The 24,400-nt window shown below is 42.5% G+C and overlaps 1 protein-coding gene and 2 pseudogenes across 1 annotated transcript in view; 2 read left to right on the top strand and 1 right to left on the bottom strand.

Moving 5' to 3' along the window:
• The first annotated feature begins 1,414 nt into the window (after positions 1-1,414).
• LOC102847558 lies at positions 1,415-3,530 on the top strand (annotated as a pseudogene).
• Positions 3,531-6,131: 2,601 nt separating this feature from the next.
• Positions 6,132-24,400, top strand: part of TICRR (TOPBP1-interacting checkpoint and replication regulator) — a 52,083-nt gene continuing 33,814 nt past the window's right edge. Inside the window, exons 1-5 of the mRNA XM_006885225.1 lie at positions 6,132-6,788; positions 8,523-8,802; positions 10,626-10,861; positions 12,347-12,584; positions 21,991-22,117. Of these exons, the coding sequence (XP_006885287.1) occupies positions 6,132-6,788; positions 8,523-8,802; positions 10,626-10,861; positions 12,347-12,584; positions 21,991-22,117 (1,538 nt within the window). The remainder of the gene's footprint in view (positions 6,789-8,522; positions 8,803-10,625; positions 10,862-12,346; positions 12,585-21,990; positions 22,118-24,400) is intronic.
• LOC102859937 lies at positions 20,746-21,672 on the bottom strand (annotated as a pseudogene).

Here is a 24,400-nt window from a genome sequence, read left to right as displayed (position 1 = left end):
AATGACCGTTTGCACTCTTCCTGGATGATACCTTTGACATCCTCCCACAACTCATCTGGTCTTCACTCATTAGTGTTCAAGGCCTGGAAATACTTTACCTCACTAAATCAGTACCTGTAATTCAATGCCTTGGGGCATGCCCCTCCCTCTCTATTGTAAACTGATAGCCTAGGGCTGGGTTTCCTGGCAGCCCAGCTTACCCAGCTGTCTATTTATAGCAAGCGAATTCCTCGAATAAATTGGGGTTTGATCAGATGCTTTTGTCTTGCCTCCATTTTTTCCGAGTCTCTTGTCCCTCCCTCAATCCGCACTTCCCCCTCCTTAGGACACGTGGACCCTTGGTTGGGTCAATGATGTAAAGGCATCAGTTCTTCCTTATTCTGCATTCCTTATTCATTTCCACCTCTCAGATGCATAGCAAATGACTGAAAAAAACCGTGAGCTGAACCAGGCACACCTTAATCTTCAAATTGGCATCATTCCTCCTCAATAATTTGAAGAGGTCCCTGACTCCAGACTTTCCCAGTGCAGTATATTTCCTGGTCTCCTGATTGAAGGTACCAAGTGTATTGATTGTGGATCCAAGTAAGATGAAATTGACAATCTTTTTTTTTTTCCTCTCTCTTCCATGATGTTGCCTACCAGTTGGAATCCTAAACCTAGGAATAACTTCCTTAACCGATGTTTTGCATACTTCACCTGCTCCCTCAGTTCTGGCCAGGGTAAGGTTTTACGCACTAGATAAAATAATCAACAATATATAACATTTGTACCTTTGCTATATGGTTGAAGCTCAACATCAAGAAAACAAAGATTCTCACCACTGGGCCAATTAGAGCATCATGATGGAGGGTGAAGAGATTGAGATTGTTAACAGCTTTAGTTTGCTTGGCTCCACAATCAACAACACTCTTAGTACCAGCAGCCAGGAAATCAAGAGACGAATTGCACTGGGAAAGTCAGCTGTCAGAGACCTCTTCAGAGTACTGAAGAGCAATGATGTCAGTCTGGAGATTAAAGTGCACCTGCTCCTGGCCATGTTCTTTGCAATTATGTACTATGCATCAGAAAGCTGGACAATGACTAGGGATGACAGAAGGAGAATTGATGCCTTTGAGCTGTGGTGCTGGAGAGGAGTATTGACTATACCATGGACTGTGAGGAGAACAAACAGGTTGTCCTTGAGAGAGTGAAACCAGACTGCTCCTTGTAGAAAGGATTCTGAAGCTTTGTCTGACATACATTGGGTATGTTGCAAGGAAGAACTAGTCCTTGGAGAGGGGCATTATGCTTGGGAGGGTAGAGGAACAGCACAGGAGGGGAAGACCCTTGATGAGATGGATTGATTCAGTGACTGGAGTAATGGGGGTCAGTGTGTCAGAGACAGTAAGGTTGGCTTACTGTTGCAAGCGACATGATAGCACATAATAACAACAACAACCACCACCACCTTCGATATGGGCTCATGACTGTGAGTCCATCTGCTAATCATCCTCAAGACAATCACCTTGATGATAATTAAGATTAACTAGGGGCAGGGGTACCATGTGTGCACCTGGGGCTCATCACTAGGTATGCTTCACATCATGTTCCCATCAGTTCTTCTTGTTCCTAATGGATTGTTCCATGCATCAACAGCCTATCCAACAGTCCTTCCTTCCTCTAATGGATTTTCATGAAAGCTCCCAACCACTTCAGGACTTTTCTTCTGAGAGACAAGGATATGGCAGGAGAAAAAGAACATTCTCTGGCTTTAGAATTTATGAGTGCTATTTTCTAAATTAAGATAGTTATCATAAATATTAATTAGAGTGCTTATATTGTGGCTGATTAACCTCACTGCCATCAGGCTCATTGACTCACAACACGCCTGTGTCAGAGGCTGCATGTTTCAATGGGAGTAACTTCTAGTCTTCTCCAGAGCCGCTGGTAGACCTGAAATGCTGGCGGCCTTCTGGTTAACAGCCCGACATGCTACAGACTATTCCAATGAATTGAGACCTTCTTGCTTGTGGTAGTAGTGAGAGTTCTAATTTTTTTTCCTGCAAAACGTGCTCAATTGAAACCTGGAAGGATGGCAAAACTGACCAATCCTTTCATCAGTCATTTATCCACTTGGTTTGTATATCCCCACACAGCCAGTTGGTAGAAATCAAAACTAATGGGTTAGAAAAGCCATTCTGACAATCAATTTATCCTACCACAGGCAAAAAGGAAAGAAGTTTCTATGAAGAGTCTGATGTATTAAGACTGAATATGTATTCTAAAATGACTGGCTATATCAAGAAAAGCTAGTGTTTTTTTCGATTACACACAGTTTACAAAATATCAACAAATGTATTTTATTGAACCAAATAGATGAAAGAATCAGATTTGGAATGAAATAGTCCTGGCCATCAAGAGTTTCAATTCCTCCTTTATGTAACCAACACTAGGAACTGTTCTCACCCAGAGTAACAAGTTGCTCTATAGATTTTTATATTTGCAATAAGAGGGTTCGTTTTATTCATTAGTGATGGCTTCTTCTGAATGTTACCCATTTTTCTGGGGTCAATTCTTGTAGTAAAAAGGACAGAGTACAAATGGTAAATTTTACCAAAGCAAATGGCCTCATCTTCCTGCCAAGTGGATTCAAAGTGCCAATTTTTAAGTTACAGACCAGCACTTCTTAATTGAAGACATCACCAGGGCTCCCTCTGAGTGTTAAAAATAATGCCAAAATGTGGAAAATTCAGGAAAAGCGTAAAAATAAATGCTTAGGTATCATACTGACAGTCACAAAATACACAGAGCAAGCGTTCTGAGAGCATCTGCTGAAGACGGTGGAGTTGCAAGTCTTGGGGGTGGATGGCCAAGGCCGTCATCTCCTGGGCCCCCAGTGTGGCCAGGTAGGTGCTGCTGGCCCTGAAGGTGGTGGTTATGCAGAGCATCAGTATTTCTGGCAACTTTTACAGAAATAAATGGAAGTATGAGTTCTTCCTCCACAAACACATGAACACCAGTCCATCCCAGGGTCCCGACCACTTCCAGGTCCCAGCTGCATCTTTTGGCGGACAGAGGGGAAGCACGCTGCCGCACAAGGCTTAGCGTGGCCAGGCTGCCCTGGATGGCGTCAAGGTGTTCGATCAGATCCCACCTCCCCATTACACGAGAAAGCGAATGGCGGTCCCTGCTGCTCTCAAAGGTCAAGCCCACTCCTAAGTTTGCCTACCTGGCCCGCCTAGCTCATGAGGTGGGTGGGAAGTACAAAGTAGTGAGGCCACTCTGGAGAAAAAGAGTAAAGAGAAGGCCAAGATTCATTAGCGGAAGAAGCAGATCATGAGGCTGTGAAACAGACGGAGAAGATGCTGGAGAAGAGGGGCACACACAGAGATCTTCCCGACCCCTGTGAAGACTTAATTCCTCACTGGCTTTTACTGCCTGGCCCTTCCTCCTTTGCCACGTGGAATGTGGGACCCTCCCCTGAAAGCAGCCTGGGGTGGGCAGAGAGGGTTCAGGTCAAGCTCTCAGAGATGATGCTCCCATTTTAGAAAGCCTTTCTAAGGCGTTTGCAGCTGGCATTTTTATGTAAATGAGAGCAGGAATAACAGTTCCAATTTAGGTTGCCGTTTTGCAAAAGGGAACTTGGGCTAATTGACACCACTGGAATCTGGATATTCCTTAAAGCCCGCATGGTTTTCTACTATACTCTGCAGCAGTTAGAATGCTCCAGTAAGTTTTTATGTACCCAGTGGTTTTCTAGTGATTGTAAAGAAGGTATTTCTTTATATAAAGATATTAATTTTGACTGGGAAAGGCTCCCACTAAGGGGCCACAGCACTGTGAGTGCTACTCCCCTCTATTCTGTAATTAAAAATGAACACATTGTTCGTGGAGGGGAAAAAAATATACAGAGAGAGAGAGAAACTGGGGGGGGGTGAATTTTATCAGATCTTAAAGTCTATCTTTTTAAAAATTTTGTTATTGAAAGTATACGCAGAGCATACATCCATTCAATAATTTATATGATTCAGTAACAAGTCTTTCTTTAAAAATAATCTAGAACCACTATCCAAACAGATATATGCACAGCCATGTTTATTGCTGTGTTATTTACAATATCAAAGAGATGGAAGCAACCCAAATGTGCATCAACAAATGAATGAATAGAAAAATGGTGGCATATTCACAAAATGAAATACTACTGAGTACTGAATCAATGAACTCATAAAACATTACACAACATGGGTGACCCTGGAGGACATTATGCTGAGTGAAATATCTTAGTCACAAAAGGAAATACTTCATAGCCACTATTATAAAGCAGGTCTGACATGCGGGGATGAAAGGAGAATAGGATAAAAGTGGATAGAGAATGACCATTGTATTGAAACATATAAAGGAAAAAACTGTTTAAAAGGAATATATGATTAGGCATCATTGCAAAGAGGACTAGGGAGAGGTAGTGGAAATAGTTGTGCAACAATGAATGAATATATTTTTTTTTAAATGAACTGGGGGAGGGGAAAGGAAAGAAGAAGGGGTTAAATGTGCAACAATGAATGAATGAAAATCTAACTTTTCTGTCAACTTTCATTAAAATCACAATTAAAAAAATAACAAATTAAAAAAAAGATCTAACGTTACATACAACTCACATACTTTGGGCACATTGTTGGGAGAGACTATTCCTTGGAGAAGGACATGATGCTGGGAAAGACCGAGGTTTGGTGGAGAGACGAAGAGCCTCAACCAGGTGGATTGACAGTGACTGTCAGGAAGTGTGAGAATGGCACAGGGTAGGACAGGATTTAGATCTGTTCTTCATGGGTTGCTTTGGGTCATATTCCTCTCGACAGCACCTACCAACACTACATACAAAACATTATTTTTCAAAGCTGTACGATGGATGTTTTCCTTGGAATTGTACCATGTCTTAGGGAACTCTTTTCATGCAATTTATTTCTCTCTAGTTAAACTCTGTGATGTACACATAAGTCTTTTATCTAGTTCCTCTATTACTTTTGAGTAAAATCCTGAAAGTTACCAGAGCAAAAGGAGCGAACTTTAAAGAATACATACACACATGCACATATGCACATGCATACATACACACATGCACATATGCACATGCATACATGCACACATGCACATATGCACATGCATACATACACACATGCACATATGCACATGCATACATACACATCTATAATATTTATATTTGTGAATATATATGTTGTTGTTGTGCACCATAGAGTTGGAACTGGCTGACCCTCTTGCGGGTTTTCAGAGACAGTTAATCGCAGAAGAGATTGCCCATCCTCCCATGGAGGAGCTAGTGGCCTCGAACCACGTGACTTAAGGATTGCCGTTTCTTGCCTTTAGGCACACCCTCCACATACAGATTTTAAATAGTTGTGCTGCCAACCCAAAGGCAGTAGTTAAGACTCCACAGGCTGCTTCCAGGAAGAAAGATAGGCAATCATCTCCTGCGCGTCTCATTGTCTCTGAAAATGTGCTGGAGGGTAAGCTATGAGTCAGTTCCAGCTAGAGGGTACACAACAGCAACAACATCCATATACAGATACAGATAATTAAAACCAAAATGTTCAGAAGCAGATTCTGTGTCATAGGTGGTCCATCAGTGACTTCAAACCCATCAACCCCATCAAATTCCCTCCACGTAGTACATTTTAAAGCTTTAGTAACCATTTTTAGCCCAGTCTGCACCCAAGGATGCAACAATCCACTCAAAGGCTGGCCTCTGCCTGCATAGAGAACCTTCATCCCACAACCCCTTAGCACCACACCTCTTTAAATTTTAAAACGAAAGTTTAGACCAATGAATGTTAAGGATCTTCCGGAACTCGGAGCCTGTTTCGTAATAAAGGCTTCCACCAATCAAAAGAAGGTATTCACCTCTGCCTTTCCAATCACTGCCTAGACTGGAAGTTGCATACGTCCCTACGTAAGGCAGGCAGCCAATAGGAGCTGATTTACAGAGCTTACTCTGCCAATTGTAGCTGCTCTTGGAGAGCGCGGGACACTTTCGAGCTAAGGCCCTAGAGGGAAGTAGTGAAAGGTCCTTGTTCCCTAACAAGGGTCTTGGTGAGAGGAGCGCGGGAGGCGGCCGGGGCCCCGGCTCAGCCGGCATGGCCTGCTGTCACAAGGTGATGATACTGTTGGACACTGCGGGAGGCGCCGCTCGCCACAGCTCGGTTCGGGGGGCCGCCCTGCGCCTCCTCACCTACCTGAGTTGCCGATTTGGGCTGGCGAGGGTCCATTGGGCCTTCAAGTTCTTTGACTCACAGGGGGCGCGGAGCCGGCCCTCGCGCGTGTCGGACTTCCGCGAGCTGGGGCCCCGCTCCTGGGAGGAATTCGAGGAGGAGCTGGAGGCCAGGCTCGGCGATCTGACCCACAGCGCCCACCTTCCTGGTCCGGCGCCCAGGGCCACGCACACGCACGGCGCTCTGATGGAGACGCTCCTGGACTATCAATGGGACCGGCCCGAGATCACGTCGCCCACCAAGCCCTTCCTGCGGAGCAGCGGGCGGAGACTGCTGGACGTGGAGAGCGAGGCCAAGGAGGCCGAATCAGCCCTCGGCGGCTTCGTGAACGCCGTCTTCCTCTTCGCCCCGTGCCCGCACTCGCACAGAGAGCTGCTGCAGTTCGTGTCCGGCTGCGAGGCCCAGCGCCTGCCACCCAACCCCAAGCAGGTGATGGAGAAGGTGTTGCCCAAGACGGTTCAGGAAGTCATGAAATCCCGAAAAATCACCCTGTACTGGGTGGATACCACGGATTGGCTTAAGGTACAATGCTCTTAATCTTAGATGTAATACACCATCTTTCCTGTGGCTTTAGTGGTAAGGAGTTGCGCTGCCAACCCAAAGGTACATAGTTCGAATCTACCAGCTCCTCTGCGGACCGAGGATGGCAGTCTCCTCCCATGAGATTTCACTGCCTCTGAAAAACCACTGGAGGGTCCGCTGTGTGTCGGATCCGACTGGAAAGCAATGAGTTTTGAGTTTGCTGGTAACCCCAAACCTAGTAACACCTGCATGTAACAGAACCAGGATGAGACAGTATGGCCAACATGTGGCCCTTCCCAAGTAAAACTTTGATCACAAATTGGGACAGACCTCACAGTAAAATAGCAGCTGGAACTATGGTGGCAACTGAAGTCCTGTCTTTTGTCAAGTTTACTTTCTAGTGGTGAGCATATATTAAATAGCAAGCATATAAGGGATGAGTTTGGAATGTAAGGTGTTAGTTGGGAAAGTCTAGCAATGGAATAATGAAGGCAAAATGGGAAGGTGGGGGAAGAATTCTCCAGGTAAAGAGAAGAGAGGAATGTCGTGATTTTTAGCTGAAAAAGAGCTTGATTCCAGGAGCAAAAAAGGCAGGCATGCTGAGACCTAGCAGTCCAGGTGAAAGTCTGAATAAGAAGTCAGAATGTAGGAAGTGCCAAGCTAGTAAGACCAAGATGATACCTGTGGATTTTGCTGTGTGATGAGGACACTTTGGAGGATTTAATAAGAAATGTGATTCTAGTTAATGGAAATAGAGTTTATGGAACCCGAAGTGGGTTAAACTGCAGAATTATAGATGGATAAGGAATAGGTAGTGAAATCATTAGATAATGTGTTCAGCCTGACATGTTTTCTCATACAAAGCTCGAAGAAGATAGGGCCGTGTTCAAAATAAAGGAATGGTGACTTGTCAAAGAAGAAATGGAGGGGAAGTGTTTAATGGGTGGTAAACATCTGATAGGAAAACATGGAATTATGGAAATTAAAATTTGTTAGGGCAGGAAATCAAGTGCTCAATTTGGGATCACTTTTGTCAAATCCAGGCAACTCTGATGTCTTAGTCTGAAGGGAGTTGCGCTGTTAACCCCAAGGCAGTGCCTTTCTAAGGGTTCAAGTCCACCAGCGACACCATGGGAGAAAGATAAGCAATCTTCTGAGGGATTCACTGCCTCCAAAGCCTGCTAAGGGTCCTCTACGGGCCTGTTCCGTCTTGATGGCCGTGAGTAGAGGAGTGATATCAAAGTCTCCATTCTGAAATTATGTTAAATTCTGACTAGAAATAAGTATTACAGATAGAGTTTTTTGCCACTGTCTTTTAGAACAGCATGAAAACCAATGAGTTGACTGAATCGGTTCTGATGCTCTACTATCTGAGGGGATGAGTAATCCCTGAGGCTTCCCTGCTGTGCTGTCTCCATAAAGAAGATGCCAAACCAAAAGCTTAAGTTTTTCCAGTGTGTGTGTGTGTGTGTGTGTGTGTGTGTGTGTGTGTGTGTGTATGTGTAGATCTGTCTGTCTGCTATTCAGAAACCTGTGCCCGACCACAGAAATCAGCAGGGAGGTTTATAATTGTGCCGGTGAAGGATCTCAGTTCTGGGATGGGCAGAAGAGAACTCAGTCTGGAAATAGAAAAAGACTCCCAGACGTGGGACAACAAAATCTTCTCGTTTTCTTCTATTTATGAATTACCTAATTTTGCAATAACCTAACCAAGTTTCCCATAATTTATTTCAGTTGTGGGACTCCCCAGACCGCCTTGGGTTCCAGACGGTATGTGAACGTCTCCAGAGTCTGGGAGGTACTGTCTTGCCATCTGAACCTTTCAGCCAAAATTTTCCTAAAACTGGGCAAAATCTGCTTAGTGATGAAAGGAAACCTGCAAACAAACATCTTCTTTCTCCGTGGATTTCAACTTTACCAACTGATTCCTCTTTAAACTGTATGTTCTACAATTCTTGTCAATATGAAGCATCATTTCCACGAATAGAAGGAATGTTATTTCTCCCTGTCAAAGGTAGGCCAATTATATTCTGGGTGGTTGTTTTATTTCAGTTACATTGTTTTCTTCAAAGTGCGTTAGCATTAGAATCTCCAGCAGTCTAGGATTTTGTGCTGCTGTACTCTGAATTACAGTAGATCTGACAGCACCTAACAACTGCATAGACTTGATTATGTTAATGAAAGAAGGAAAAGATGGTTAAGCTATCAGAGGTACCACTGGAAAGAATTGAACGCAATTACAACTGCCACTTGTTGTTGTGTACCGATGAGTCAGAACCAACCCATAGCAGAGCCTCCAGCAGGTTTTCAGAGGCAGTTAATTGCATGGGAGGAGATTGCCCACCCTTCTCCCATGGAGCAGCTGGTGGCCTCGAACCATGTGTCTTCAGGATTACAACACAGCTTCTTGCCAGTAGGCCACCAGAGCTCCCCACAACTGCCACTAGTACTTAAAAAATCCATGTGAATGATCTTGTTAAGAGTTTTCCAGGGGAGCTCTGGTGGCCTAGTGGCAAGGAGCTGCAACTACAATCCCAGAGGCACACGGTTCGAATCCACCAGATGCTCTGCCAGGGAAGGAGGGACAATCTCCTCCTGTACCAGTCAGATCTGATTTGATGGTACACTCACACAAAAATAACAAAATAAAAAAAAATTTTTAAAAAAAGTTTTCCAACTAATCTCAAAGAATAACAGTATTGTTCAGGTGCTTAAGCAAATGGTTGGAAGATTTCTCATTGCCTTTCTCCCAGAAGATACTGAGAAACTGAAAACTAGAAACAGTGATTGACTAAGAAAAAAATTTGTATACCAAAGCTAAAATAATTTCCAGTTACTAGGAAGATACAACACATTAGATTCTTCATAAATTTGTTTCATGCTATCACATGTATAGTGTTTCTTCATGTAGAAATAATAGCAGATAGAGATGCATACATAATGCTATATGCATAAAACTTGTTCATCCCGCACAGGTTACAGAATTTTTAAGAATAAATTTGTTTAAGCAGTTTTTATCATACACATTGTCTTTGGAACTTAGCTTGCTCATATGATAGGATGCATTGTATTTTTTTTTGTTTGTTTAACAAGTCTAAAGTTTTTATTATATTTTATAAGAAAGTATTACTTGAAAAAAAAAGAAAGTATTGCTTGAATACTTTTCTTTTTTTACTGAGATTTTAATGAAAGTTTATAGAGAACTTTGATTTCCATTCATCTATTGTTGCAAATTTTCTTGAACACTCATTTTCAAGACAAAAATCATGGAGTTCAGACATCAAGTTGCATCTTTGTGATTTCTTTCGCATATAGCTTTTACTGAAATACATGAACTGGCTGTAACAGCCTGTTGACCATGAACTCAAGTGTGATATATGAACTCAGATATATACTAGTACCTTAGCAGGGGGCTCTGGTGGCCTAGTGATAGTTGCACTGCCAAGCCAAAGGCAGTTCAAATCCACCAGTGCTGAGGAAGAAAAATGGGTAATGTCCTCCTATGGGATTGGCAGCCTCTGACAACCTGCTAGAAGATCAGCTATGAGTTGATTTTGACTTGACAACACATAATAACAAAGTACCTCAAATAATGAATTGATTTCCTCCCCAGTGTTTCTTATTAAATGTGTTGACAGTAACTGTTTCTTATGAAGTATTGGTCTTTCACTGGTAGAATCTTGCCTTCTATGTGGGAGACCCAGCTTCCATTCCCAAAGAATGCATTTCATGCACATTTACTAGTCTGTCAGTAGAAGCTTGCATGTTGTTAGGATGCTAAACAGGTTTTAGCAAAGGTCTTAGTTTGGAATTGTAATAATTTTCTCTCTCAAACAGGCAAGGAGATTCAAGAAACATGTGTCATCACATTAGAGCCCTTGACCATGCATCAGAGCCTTTTTCAGAACCCAGTCAAGATTGTTCTAAAAGGCACAGCCACCCAATGGACTCTCCCAGTGAGCAGTACCTTAACCACTGATAGCTGGATGCTCCAGAGTCCAGAGAGGGACGGAGCAAGTCAGAGTTTATTCCAGCAGCTGGCAAATAGGCTGATTGCTGAACAGTTATATCTGGTAGGTATTCTTTACATAATAAGTTATTTTTATTAGTAGTAACAAACTTGTTGTAAACCATTGAGTTGGAACTGACCCATAGCTCACCTGCCAGCGGGTCTTCAGAGGTAGTTAATCACACGGGAGGAGATTGCCCATCCTTCTCCCTTAGAGCAGCTGGTAGTTTTGAACTGCATACCTTTGAGTTGCCAGCACCACTTCTTGCTATTAGGATAACAGTTCCCTAAAACACTGGTGAAATGAAAAAAGGAAATTTCAGAAATGCCCAGGAACACTCTTGTTTCCCTGTCTTAAAATTGTTGCTTTAATAGATATTTCATCAGTAAGTGACTTTAAGAACAGAAATGTATTTTCTCAAAGTCTTGGAGGCTGAAAATCCAAATCAGGCTATACTGATTCTTTTTGTGAACCTTCTCTCATTTCTGGTGTCTGATCCTTTGTATTCTGTCGCTTGTAGACAATTCTGACATATCATCAGTCTTCCTTGTATATATTTTTTATCTGTTCTGTTCTTTTTATAATTCAGAAATGATTAGGTTTAAGATTATTCTATGCTGATATGACCTCATTAACATAACAAGTAGAATTCTGTTTCCTTACAAGAAATTCAACACATTTTTGAGGACACAGTAACGTCCAGGGAGCTGTGCTGCAATCCCAAAGGTACCAGCCCAATTCCACCAGCTGCTCCACAGGAGAAGGATGAGCGATCTAAAAACCTGCTGGAGAGTCAGCTGTGGGTTGGCTCCAACTTTATGACCCACAACAATGTCCAATAGAAATGTCTTTTGGTGGGGGGGAAGGTCTTTTAGAAGCAAACACACATACGTTCACAGATGAGATTTAAAGATGATGATTCTTTTGAGAGTACCAGCAAATTAGGTACCTTGGCTCGTCTCTTGCCTTCATCACCTGAAGGAGAGTCTATCCTCTGGATCTTCTAGAGTGAAACTGGATAGTTACGGAACAGATATCCTCAGAGTTGTGTGCTGTTACGGAAAGGACACTGGCAGGGAGTCAGATCTGGATGAGGGCCCAGCTCTGCTATCACCTGTGCCGTCTTGAGTAAATCACTTAGTGCTGATACTGCTTCCTGGTTCAAGAACATGGCACTTACTGAGTTGTCTCAAACTAGTTACCATTCTTATCAACCTCAATTTCTGCTCTAGAAACTGGGGATAACACTTTTTACCTCAGATGAGTTAATAGTTACTAGGATTCAACAAATTATAGCAAACATTATGAATGTATAGTAAATATTCCTGGTATTCTTAAAATTTTATTGTTTGTAAATTGAAAAACTAGAGCTATATACTACTATTCAGAACTCTTCTTCTATTCCTAATAACCAATTTTCTCTTGTCCATGTTTCTCTCTTTTATACTAATAGTCTTTGGGGAAATGTTCATTCAGTATTTAACCCCATCATTCAGCACTAGGCATATTGACAGCAGTATTTTCTATTAATTAAAGTTTCTTACGTAGGTTGTCAGTGTGGACCCTTGTGAAGGCTGGCCCCCGTCCACTGGAGTTATATCTCCCTTCTCCTCCAATGCTACCGTCCTCACTGTGTTCCGCCCTGAAGAGGCTGAATTTCAAACACGTTTTCTCCAAACGGTTGTGGCAGAGAGTCCCCAGGAAACATCAGCTTCTCTTTTCCGTGATATCACAGATGATGTATTAAAGCAGATTGAGAATTCCCCGGAAGATGCCACTTCTCCTGGTGAGCTTGTGAACTGAGAGCTAACATATCCGAGGGCGGGAGTGTTTCATCTTCTCCAGCACAGAAATTTTCTACTGTGTACTAAGTAGAATCCCAGTACTTTGTAAAACAGATAAAAGCAAGTTTAAATAATTTCAAAAAATCCTGAGGCATTTTTGAGGATGCCTAAGGCTCTTTGGAAACAAATTTGAGATCAGAGACAGAAGATGAAACCTGGAGTTTAATCTGTTTAGTGAGCTTGGTCCAGGATTGGGCAGGGTTTTGTTCTCTTATATGCAGTGTTGCTATGAATTGGAGTTGACCTGATGGCATTTAACAGCAACATGTAAAATTCAGATGCACAAGTGGTGTAATAAGGAGTCCTGGTGGGTTAAACATTGGACTGTTGACTGAAAGTTCACTCGTTTGAAGTCACCAACCACTACTTAGGAAGAAGATAAGACCCATCTACTTCCATAAAGATTTATAACCTTGGAAAACCTGGGCAGTTCCACTCTGTCCTGCAGGGTCACTATGCATCAGAATCGACTCAACAAATTTTCATTTGTTTGGTACATAAGACTGTAGTGAGTGTATCTGCCTTGTTGTTGTTGTTACTAACATTATACAAACCTTGAGATTTAAATCCATTTCGTATTTCTTTATTCAACAGATTTTATTGAGTACTGGGTATTTCAAGCTTTGTTAGGTACTAGCAATATATCAGAAGTCAAATCAGACAAAATTCTTCTTCTGTGGAGCTTACCATCTTGTTGGGGAAACAGGACAGTAAACTCACTAATGACATTGTGGAGTTTGGGTTAATGCAGTTGGGTGGGGCTGTCAATCTAATCAATGGCGTGTTGCCTGATTAAAGCCAAGACTATGCATCTCTGGAGTTTCAAACCCTCCGGGACCTCTGAGGGAGAAGGTGGCCAGTCTGGTTCACCGCTCTGGAAAACTGATGGGGTCATCAGAACTGACTAGACAGCAGTGAGCTTTTTCTTTTATTAGAGATCTAAGTATGTTGTTGTTATGTAAGTATAGTGTTATTGATTGCCTTCAAGTCGAACCCAACTCATAACAACCCTATGAACATAAGGCCTGAATCCTTTCTATAACTATCGACATTTATCAAAGTTCGTAAGAGTTTTCAGAGGTGTGTTGTTTAGGAAGTGGATGCCACTCCTGCTTCTAAAAGTATAGTGTTAAGTAAGCAATTTGAGTAAGTATTAAGTAAGCAGTTAGATAGATGTGTTGTCTGGTGTTTGTGAGATTGGTCTGGACTAAAATGATAGGAGTTGTTAGTGTATAAATCGTATTTAAAGACACAAAATAGCCCAAGATCTTCAGTAGTGAGTAGATGGAGTAGAGGACTAAGAATTTAACCGGGCATCCCAATATTAAAGAGCTCTACAGTTGAATTGTGGCCACTCCCCTGTCTCCTGTCACTCTTCACATCCCCCTCAAGCAAAATATGTGTGATAAATCCCAACTGCTTTCTCTGTATAATTCCATTTGGAAACTGATGGGTTTATTAATGAGGCAGGATTAGTGTAGAAAGTGTCATACTTCAAACTCTTCTTAAGATTTCTTCCTTTGCGCTTTGTATTGTAGTTGGACTGAAAGTTTACAGTGCACATTAGCTTTCTGTCTAATAGTTTGTGCATATTTTGTTTGGTGACATTGGTTACAGATTCCTCGCTGGAACAGCTCTTCTCCCAGGCTCTGCTCCCGTTCCAGGTGTCCTGTTTATCTGCCCTTTCTGGCCTCTGAGCTTTTAGGGGAGTGAGTGCTGGCCCTTTGGTCTTAGGTTTTTTGTACTGGATACTTTTTCTCCCTGGTGTTATCATCCATTTTGTAGGTCTGTCTATTATTTGCCTGAAAGTTCATCTCCAGGGATGGGTTCAGTTCTAGGTTTGATGGGTATCTAAGGTCCAGGCTTGGGGGTTCCACCAGTGTATGTCACTTTTGAGCGGTAAAAGAGATTCAAAGAAGAAAATCAAGAGACCCGAAGACATGAGAGGAAGAATGATGCCAAGCCATGTGGTGATCACCACCTCGCTCATTCATTTGTTGCCTTTGAGTTGGAACCATCTGTATTCTGGGAGGCTCTAAAACACATGGGAGGAGATTGTCCAGCTTACTCTGTGGAGCTGCTGGTAAATTCACACTCCCAGAGAGGCCTTGGTTCTGGGTTAGCAACTGAACTCCCCGCACTGTACCACCAGCGTTCCCTACGAGATTCCTAAGAAACCAGGATAGATGCGCAAGAGGTAAGGACCTTTCCCACCAAGCCAACCAAGAAAACCTAGAACCAGTGCCCTGAACTCACGTTTCTGGCCTCCTAACTCTGTGAAAGTAAATTTCTGCTGCTTACTAGATAACTAAGACAAGTTGTCTGGGAGATAGATGAGAGAAAAGGCAGCAAAGGAGACAGGAAGAAAATGGGTAGATGGCAGTAAAGGGGAGACTGCAAAGGGTGGTGTCTAGAACCCAAGCAAAGAGAGTGCGTAAGGAGGAGAAAGAGATCAAGTGGGGGTCAGGTAAGATGACATTTGGTCAGACTTGAACTTGGTAGAGGTTGTTGTTGAACTTCAGGAGTTTTGGTGCAACAATGAAGGTAGACTCATGAGTGGAAGTCGGTTCAGGTGAGAAGAGAAAAGATGTTATGAAAAAGCAGTAACATGCAGACAGATTTTTGAGTTGCAGAGAAGAGGTGTGTCTGATGATCACCACCCCATGGAAATCAGACTTGGGCCAGGGACCTGCATGATTCTCCTCCGCCTCATGAAGTTGGATGCCACACGTGTTTTGCTATCATCAAGCGTAAAGACTGAAAGAGTGTTGGAGAAAGTGAGTCAGGAGAAAAATATCCTCAAGGAATGAGATGGGGTGATCCAGGGTTCCTTAGAACAAGAAGATCTTTCACAGTGATATCAGCTGGGTTTTGTTGCTGTTTCTGTTTTTGGTGAATAGAGGGATCAAAGAGGATACAAACCCACCTCAAGGCCAAGTGGAAGAAGGGTGGGGAATAAACAGACAGTTATTAATAGTAATAGTGTGGCCAAGTTTTCAGGGAGAGGGAGAGGGTATTGAGGATATAGGGAATGTTACTGATGCCGATGCCAGTGAGCTCCAAAGTGGTTCCAAAAAACCAAACCAAACCTACTACCTTAGCATTGTTTCTGACCCGTAGGGACCCTCCGCTGAGTTCCTGAGATTATAAATGTTTACATGAGAAGATTCCTTCCTTTTTCCCAGAAAGCAACTGGTGGATTTAAACTACTTTGGTTCGCAGCCCAGATACATTATGCATAATGTTGAAAACTTTTCAAAGCCCCTTTCAAAGAGCACAATGCAAGGGGCAAGGTGTTGTAGTTATGTGCTGTCAAGTTGACTCTGACAGCGACCCGATGAACAATGGCTCTGAACCTTGCCCTGTCCTGAGCCACCCTCACCGTCTCTGACACACCTGACTCCATTGCCACAGTCAAGTGTCAATTCATCTCATGTAGGGTCTTCCTCTCCTGCACTCACCTTCCACCTTTCCAAGCATGATATCCTTCTCCAAGTGCTGGCCCCTCCTGGCAACATGTGCAAAGTATGTGGGATGGTTTCAAAATCCTTGCCTCCGAGGAGCAATTTGGTTTCAATTTCTCCAGGACAGACCCGTTTGTTTTCTTGGCAGACCATGGTATGTTTATTACTTTTCTCCTGCACCACAGCTCAAAGGCATCGATTCTTCTTTCATCCTTAATCATTGTCCAGCTCTCAGATGCATAATAAGCAATTGAGAAGACCATGATTTCTATCAGGGGCACCTTAGTCTTTAGCTTGACATTGTTGCTCTTTAGCATTCTAGAGAGTGCCTTGACAGCAGATTTTCCCAGTGTAACTCGTCTTTTTTAATATTCTGACTTCTGGTGCCAAGGATGTTGATTGTGAATCTAAGATGAAATTGTTAATAACTTCAATCTCTTCTCCATCTAGCATTGTGCTGTCTATTGGCCCAGTGGTGAGGATTTTTATTTTCTTGATGTTGAGATGTGTTAGTGTCTTGGAGGAGGTGTGACCAGGGTGCTCCTGAGAAGCAAGAGTGGTGAAACTTCATCACACATAATTTGGGCATGCTGTCAGGAGATAGTAGTTCTTGGAAAAAGACATCATGCTTGGAGAAGAAGGTTAGCAAAAGAGAGGAGGACCTTCAACAAGCAGGACTGCCACACTGACTGCCAGTGGGCTTGAGCATGTCTAGTATGAGGACGGCAATACAGGTCAAAGGTTTGATCCTGTTATTTATATAGGGTGGCTGTGATGGATTGACACTTTACTGAGATAATGGGGGTAAGTGTGTCAGAGACAGTGAGACTAGCTCAGGTAGGATATGTTGTTGTTATGTCATCGAGTCGCTTGCGACTCACAGCAACCCTATGTACAACCCTAAACCCTGTTCTATCCTGTGCCAACCTCACTGTGACACACCTCTTCCCATTGCTTCGATCACTGAATCGATCCATCTCATTAAGGGTCTTCCTCTCCTGCACTGTCCCTCCACTCTCCCAAATATGATGTTCCTGTCCAAGGACTGATCCCTCCTTGCAACATGCCCAAAGTGTGTCAGACAAAGCTTCAGAATCTGTGCCTCCAAGGAGCAGCCCGGCTTCACCCTCTCCAGAACAAACCTGTTTGTTCTCTTAGCAGTCCATGGTATATTCAACACTCTTCTCCAGCACCACAGCTCAAAGGCATCGATTCTCTATCATCCCTAGTCATTGTCTAGCTCTCCAATGCGAAGACGATGGCCTGGATCAGGTGCACCTTATTCTCCAGCCTGATGTCATTGCTCTCCAGTACTCTGGAGAGGTGTCTTGACAGCTGACTCTCACAAAGCAATTCGTCTCTTGATTTCTTGGCTGCTGGTACCAAGAGTGTTGACTGTGGAGTCAAGCAAACTAAAACTGTTAACTATCTCAATCTTTTCACCATCCATAATGATGCTGCCAACTGGCCCAGTGGTGAGAATCTTTATTTTCTTGATGTTGAGCTTCAATCCATACTGAAGGCTGCAGTTCTTGACCTTCTGCAGCAAACACCTCAGGTCTTCCTCAGAGGATCTCTAAAAGTCGAAGGTGACTCGTTGGCACATAACGAGTCATAGCCATCTAACAAAAACAGAGGGGATTAGAGTATGGAAAGCAAGAAATTACCTGGGAGACAAGGGCCAAACGGACAGAGGTGAGTATGATGTAACATAAGAGTAAAGGCCGATAGCAGTGATGAACTATGAGTATTGGGGAATTGATGGTGTACGGAGGACTGAAGTTTGTCCCCACTCCTGAGAGTGGAAGTGTGGAGACTAGAAGATGGGTCATCTCACTCTATAGACTCGGGCTCCCTGTTTACCCTGCTAATGAAGGAGGCCACGGTAGTGGGCTGTCTTCTGACCTCTGTTGGAGGACACATAAGATATTCTGATGTTGAAGGGTCCAAGTAAACTCCATAAGAAATACTTTTTTTTTTTAAACTATTTTTTTGTGTGTGTGTACCATCAAATTGGATCTGACTGGTACAGGAGGAGATTGTTCCTTCTTCTCCAGCAGAGCATCTGGTAGATTTGAACCACATGCCTCTGGGATTGCAGTGCAGCTTCTTGCCACTAGGCCACCAGAGCTCCCTTTAGTCTATCTCTTTTTAAAAGAAAAAATTAAGAGGCTTGATGGAATGGGTGAAAGGAAAGGTTGAAGTTCCTATAGTACGAAGACCAGGGCCAATAGCAGAGCTAGGTGAGGATTGAGTAATAATTATCAACTTATACCAAACAGCAAAGTAGAAAAGTATGAGTTGATAGGGCTTAGTGCACAGTGCACTGTGTTCCTCTGGCTGCTGTTTGGGTGGCTCAGGTGGCCTAATGGGGAAGGAATGGTGCTGCTAACCAAAGGCAGGCAGTGTAAGTCTACCAGCTGCTCCAACAGAGCAAGATAAGCAGTCTCCTGAGTGATTTAAGAACCACTGGGGATCAGCTATGAGCCAGTTCTCCATATCAGGGACTGGCTATTTTACTGCACTGTAGCCAGCCCACAATTTCTTTAAGGATATAAATGAGATTGCTCACTTAGTGTCCAGATCCCCCTAGGTCTCCATTCAGGTTGATTCTTATTTTTGCCTCAGTACCCAACCCAAATATGGCTCCTTGCATGAGATTTCCCTGTCTGCCTAGACAGTTAATCTGCAATAACACTTCTGCATACCTCTACCACATCATTTGTATCTGACCCATATTTACCTTATAAGGATGAATTAACTATTCCTTTTGTCTCTATCTTTTGAGGTTGTTTAAACAGGTTTTCTGTTTTAACCGTTTTCTATTAATTCTTCTCTAACCACTTGGTAAAATTTTTTTCTGTGATGCTATCTGGTCTAATACTTTATTCTGTGATTTAAGTTTATAATTGTCTCAAGAGAAGAAATGGGACACAGGGTCATACAGCCATGAATATCTCTCTGAAAGGGCCAGAGGGAGTGAGAATAGCACAGCCCTTAACCACCCCAGAGCAGAAAGCAAATAAAGAGCCCAAAGCCCAGGCCCATACTGCCCCAGCACATGAGCTTCGTATTTTTTGTTGTTGGCTCACAGACTCAGAGCTATGGCATTGAGAATTGGGGTTTTTAGGAAAGTTAAGTTGGAGAGTGGGGGAGACAAAGAATATCACCTAAAACAAATTCAGTTTAGTCCAACAGTCCCAAGGCACAGTTCTTGAATTAGTTCAGGTTCTGGTTTCAGTTCACTCAAATTCAAATCATCCAGCAAGGTTTGCTACACAGACATTACAAGTCACCTTGTCCTTCAGTCATCCAGCAAGAACAGCAAAAACCTTTAACTGTGGCTTTCATCTCACCTCCTCTCTGTACACAGTTTCTCCACAGCAATGCCACAGTCCACCACCAGGATCTTGCTCTAACCAGGGTCTTGCTCTAGTCTTCCCTCAAGTCTTGCAACTCAATGTGGGAAGCACTCTTTCTCTTATCCTAGTCCCACTGCTGATGATTTGCAAGACCATGTGTCTTAGTAAAGGTAGCTGGAGACTAGCTATAATGGCTAAAAGAAAGCCAACTTTTAGGCTAACACCCCAACAATGCATATAGGGTTTTCATTCATTCATTCATACACATTTTGTTTTATGACATGAGTTATAATATCCACAATGTCTTTGTACTTTTCCCAGATTCCTCCTGTAATTCTCATTTCCATTAATCCTGCTATTTCACCCCTTCCTGCCTCCCAGGCTTTGTCTTTGCTTGTGCAAGTGCTGTAATTTTGACCTCATATTGTAAGGAGTGTGTGCCTCCCTGGTGTTATTGATTAATAACAATATAATAATAACTTTATAGGACTACAGTTTGGCTGAAAGTGGAGCCACAGGGTGAGTTGTGTTGGTCTAAAGGTGACTAAAGGCCATAGTCTTAGGGGTTCTACCAGTTTCTACTAGACCAGGAAACCTGGCCCTTTTTCCATTTTTAATTTGTTCCACATCTCCCCCTGCTCTATCTAGGATCTTCTCTGATCCCTTTTAGCATGGTTAGTAGTGGGAATGGGCACCATGTGGTTCTTCTGGTCTCGTGGTCATGAATATTGATGTTCCTGTGACCCATTAATCTTTTGGATGAATTGTTTCCGTACACCTTTGCTTTCCTTCCTTTGTCTTTGCTCTGGCCAGGGAGAGACCAAGAATTGCCCCTTTGATGGCTGAGAACAAATTTTCAAGACTCTAGTTGCTGCTCACCAAAGTGGGTTGTAGAACATTGTCTTTGTTGGCTATGTTATGCTAATTGCGTTGATGTCTAGGACTTTTTTTTTCCTTGTTTGAACAGAAATTTATTCTCAGATTAATGCACAAAAGCACAGGTGACTCCTGTGCCAGTCAGATCAGATTGGACTGTACACAACAATAAAAAAAAAAAAAAAGAACAAGTAAGGATCCTGCTGGAAGGCTTCTCCTCCTTCCTCCCTCCTCTCAGAATGCAGGGAGAACACAGCTGAAGGAAACATGCAATCTCAGTCATCAAACTCAAAAGTAAAAAAGATTTGGTCCAGAAAAACTCAATTAATCCAATGATTGTGAACAGCTTCACTGAATAGAATTAAGATACCGCAGATGTGGTGTTTCCACAGGACAATGCTTCAGAGGACCAGGGGGCCCTGCTTGAGGGAGATGTGGACCGAGCACATGCGGGAGGCGTCTTTGGCCTGCTGGCTGGACTTGGGGTTAAAGTCCCACAGCCAGACCACCGTCCCCACTCAGTACCTGGGAAAGGCTCGTCAATGTTGTTTTTACCGGCTTCTGCGGCGTTGTTGTTTTCTGTAACTGCTCCTCCTGTCTTGCATACCACACTATTAGCTCCTGAATTGCTTTCTCATTCCATTCTGCTTCTTGCTACCGAGAATGGGCGTCAGGGGCTTCCAAGCTTTCCGTTTGCTTTGCTCTCCAATTACGAATACTTTGAGGCTCTGACTGCAGTGGAGAGATTGCAATGCTCTTGTGAGACGGCTGGATGATTGTAGGGCCTTTCGTCTCATGGTAATACTCGCCATTCATCACGCCATCATCAGCATCCGGATCCCCTGATGGCTCGCCATGGGGCCCGGGGTCGCCTCCGTCCAGGATGGCGAAGGCCTGTGGTTCTCGCTGCCCAGGAAGGCCGGAGCCGGGTCGTCTTCGCCAGCCACCCCCTTCCCCAGTGCGGGGCCGCCTCCGCCACGGCAGGCAGTTCAACGGCACGGACACTGACGTTGGGAGACCAACCAACTGACCCACTGACACGGGCAGGAGGCGGTCACGGCGCTGGCGAGGCCGAGCGGGGGCCGAGGGGAGGAAGGCGATGTCCAGGACTGGTTTCCGAGGGGAGGAAGGCGATGTCCAGGACTGGTTTCGACCCCTGATTTGATCGTTCCACTCGTCCTGGATCTGTTGAGACGACTTTTTGTATCCGTTTGAGCAGGTTGTGTGCTTCTAAGATTTTGTCCATTTTGTCTAGGCTGTTTGTGCCGTATATTTGTTCATAACATGTCGTAACTCTTCATATCGGTTGGATCAGTTACAGTAGGCATTATTTGTTCTTATACTAAATCTGTTTTTAAAGGGATACATTTTTTAAGAGTAAAAAAACCAACCTATTTTTTTATAACCTATTAGAGGAAAGTTTCAGAAGTCAAACAAGGTAATTTGTTGCTAGTAACAAGAACAAGGACTTTAACTTGTGTTTCTACATTTCTAGAGTATCGTTTTTTGTAGACACTATGGGCTTTGAAGTTGTCTTGCAGATAAATCATTCATTTTGGAGGAAAGCATTAGGTCGAGGGGTGGAGCAGGTGCTTGTAATTTTGATTTGGGTCTAATACTTACTTTCTCTTCTGCCTCCCCTGCAGCCTCTGTTCCAGAATGGGCCCAGCAGGAGCTTAGCCGCAATGTTCCCTGGAGTGCAACTCTGGTGGAGAAGTGGTTTCCTTTCTCCAACCTCAGCGGTGCCAGTTCAGATTTAATGGAATCATTCTGGTAAAATTTACCCCCACCTTGATTGTTGGTTATTAAATCAGCTCAGTTATCTACCTTTTTTCTTTGAACCAACCACATTCTCTAAGCACAGTTCAAAAACAGTAAAAACTAATTACAAAAATAAAATACTCCCTTATGAAAAAATAAATACTGCCTTATGGACATCAGAATGTATTTGGAATGAAATACCATTGCAATAGAAAATAACAAACTCATACAATAAAGCTAAATTTATATTTAGATAGAAACTTGTAGATATAAATGACTGTTTTTATTAAAAATAATCAGCCAAGAGACCAGCACAATTAGGACAAAAGAATGAGTATCAGAAATAAAGACAGGAGAAGGCATTACTGCAGATCTGGACAGAAATGAATTAACTAGAAAACAAACAACAGAAATAAATTGACAGAAACCAAAGATAACTCTTTGAAGAACCAAGAAATCTAAAGCAAGACTAGACAATTTTAAAACACATGTAAATTAATAGCAGAAATGAACAAGAAAAAAGAAATTTTAATAATTAGAGAAAAAGTGGAAGTTTATGTTTTATTCTGTAGATAACTATTTTTTTCTAGTACCATTTCTTAAAAGTCAATCTTGTTCTGAATGACAGTAAGTTTTAAAGTCAGGTAAGTCCTCTCAGCTTTCCTTTTTTTCTAATTGCCTAAGCTAATATTCTAGATCTTTGCATTCCCGTATCAATTTTAATTTTAGCTTGTCCATTTCCACAAAGACTCTATTGAAATTGTATCAGGAAGTACATTGAATCTAGATAATTTGGGAATAAGTGATGTTAGTGAGTTTTCTGATCCTTAATCATGGTACATTTTTGTATTTAGGTCCTCTTTAATTTCTCTGTTTTGCAGGTTTCAGTTCATAATTTTTTAAATTATGTCTGTAGGATTTCATGTATTTTGACTACAACAATGAGCATAAACAGGGCAAAGATTCTGATACTGGCACAGGTTATGGCAGGCTGGCACAGGTTATGGCAGGATTTTGTTCTGTTGTACATTGAAATGTTTTAAGTTGGAGGCAATTCTTTTTTTTTTTTTTTTAGGTACTTTGAAAATAGATTCATGACCATTTCTATTACACTGTTTTGTGCCCTCAAGTCAGACGCAGTTCATAGCTGATCATCAGGCAGGTTTTCAGACACAATAATACACATGTGAGAAGACTGTCCATTTGATTCCTGTAGAGCAGCTGGTGGATTCAAACCATGTGCTTCTGAGGCGATCTCTGTATTTTCTTCAAAACCCAATTGTTTATTCTTTTGGCAATCCTTGGGATTTTCAATACCCGTCTCCAACATCACAACTCAAAGACATCATTTTTTCTTCGGTCTTCTTTATCCATTATCCAGCTTCTTATGTTGAGGGAAAATAATTATCTTACTGTGGAGTTTGTCTTTCAATATGGCTTTTCTATTGGATTGCAATTCTTTCTTTTCCATTATTATTATTATTATTAATTTTCATGAAAATTTACAGAGATTTGGGATTTCCATTCAGTCATTGTCGTACTTTTCTCCCTGCCCACCCCTCCCCTCCAGTTCATTCTTCTCTTTGAAAAGCAAAAGAAAAACTCTCATTGTTATACAATCCCTCCCCCCAAGTCCACGCCACTGTGCAGCCTTCGTTCTGGACTCCTGTCATGACAATAATACCTAATCATATATCCCTTTTAAACAGTTCTCTCCTCTGTTTCAATGCTTATTCTTAACAACAACATTATAAACCTTAATGATCCCCTGGTGGCACAACGGTTAAGTACTCAGTTGCTGACTGGAAGGGTCATCAGTGTACTGACTAGTAGCTTTGGCTGAGCTGTGTAAAGATCACAGTAAAGGAATGAATGCTATTTTTTATTTCAATTTACAATTGTTTACTGCAGTCTAGAAACAAAGAGCTTTGTGAAGCTAGTATTTATTAAAACACTATAACAAGTATTATAATTGTAAAAGCGAAGCTTAAGAAATATTTTGTCTTGATAGTAAAAGTAAGCCAAGAGCAGTAGCCATTATTGTAGTAACAAAACTCATCTGGTTCCTGGTCATTTGTGTTCTGTGCCTCAACTCTGTTCTTGAGGTGTTTTCTAGAATCAAAAAAGACATGTTCAAGGTTATATTTTAGTTCCCACAGGTTTTCTTTTATCTTTTTCCTTCAACTTGAACTTGAGCATCTGGTAGTATGTTCCACAGTTAGTCCCTGGTCTTGTTCTGACCCTGACTGAGTTTTTTCTTACTGCCTCTTTCAAAAGATGTAGTCAGTTTGATTC

The sequence above is a fragment of the Elephantulus edwardii genome, unplaced genomic scaffold (assembly GCF_000299155.1).
Source record: "Elephantulus edwardii isolate Elephantulus edwardi_28Jun2011 unplaced genomic scaffold, EleEdw1.0 scaffold00041, whole genome shotgun sequence".
NCBI lineage: Eukaryota > Metazoa > Chordata > Mammalia > Macroscelidea > Macroscelididae > Elephantulus > Elephantulus edwardii.
Note: the sequence above shows the minus strand (reverse complement) of the source record. Positions and strands in the feature narration are given on the sequence as shown.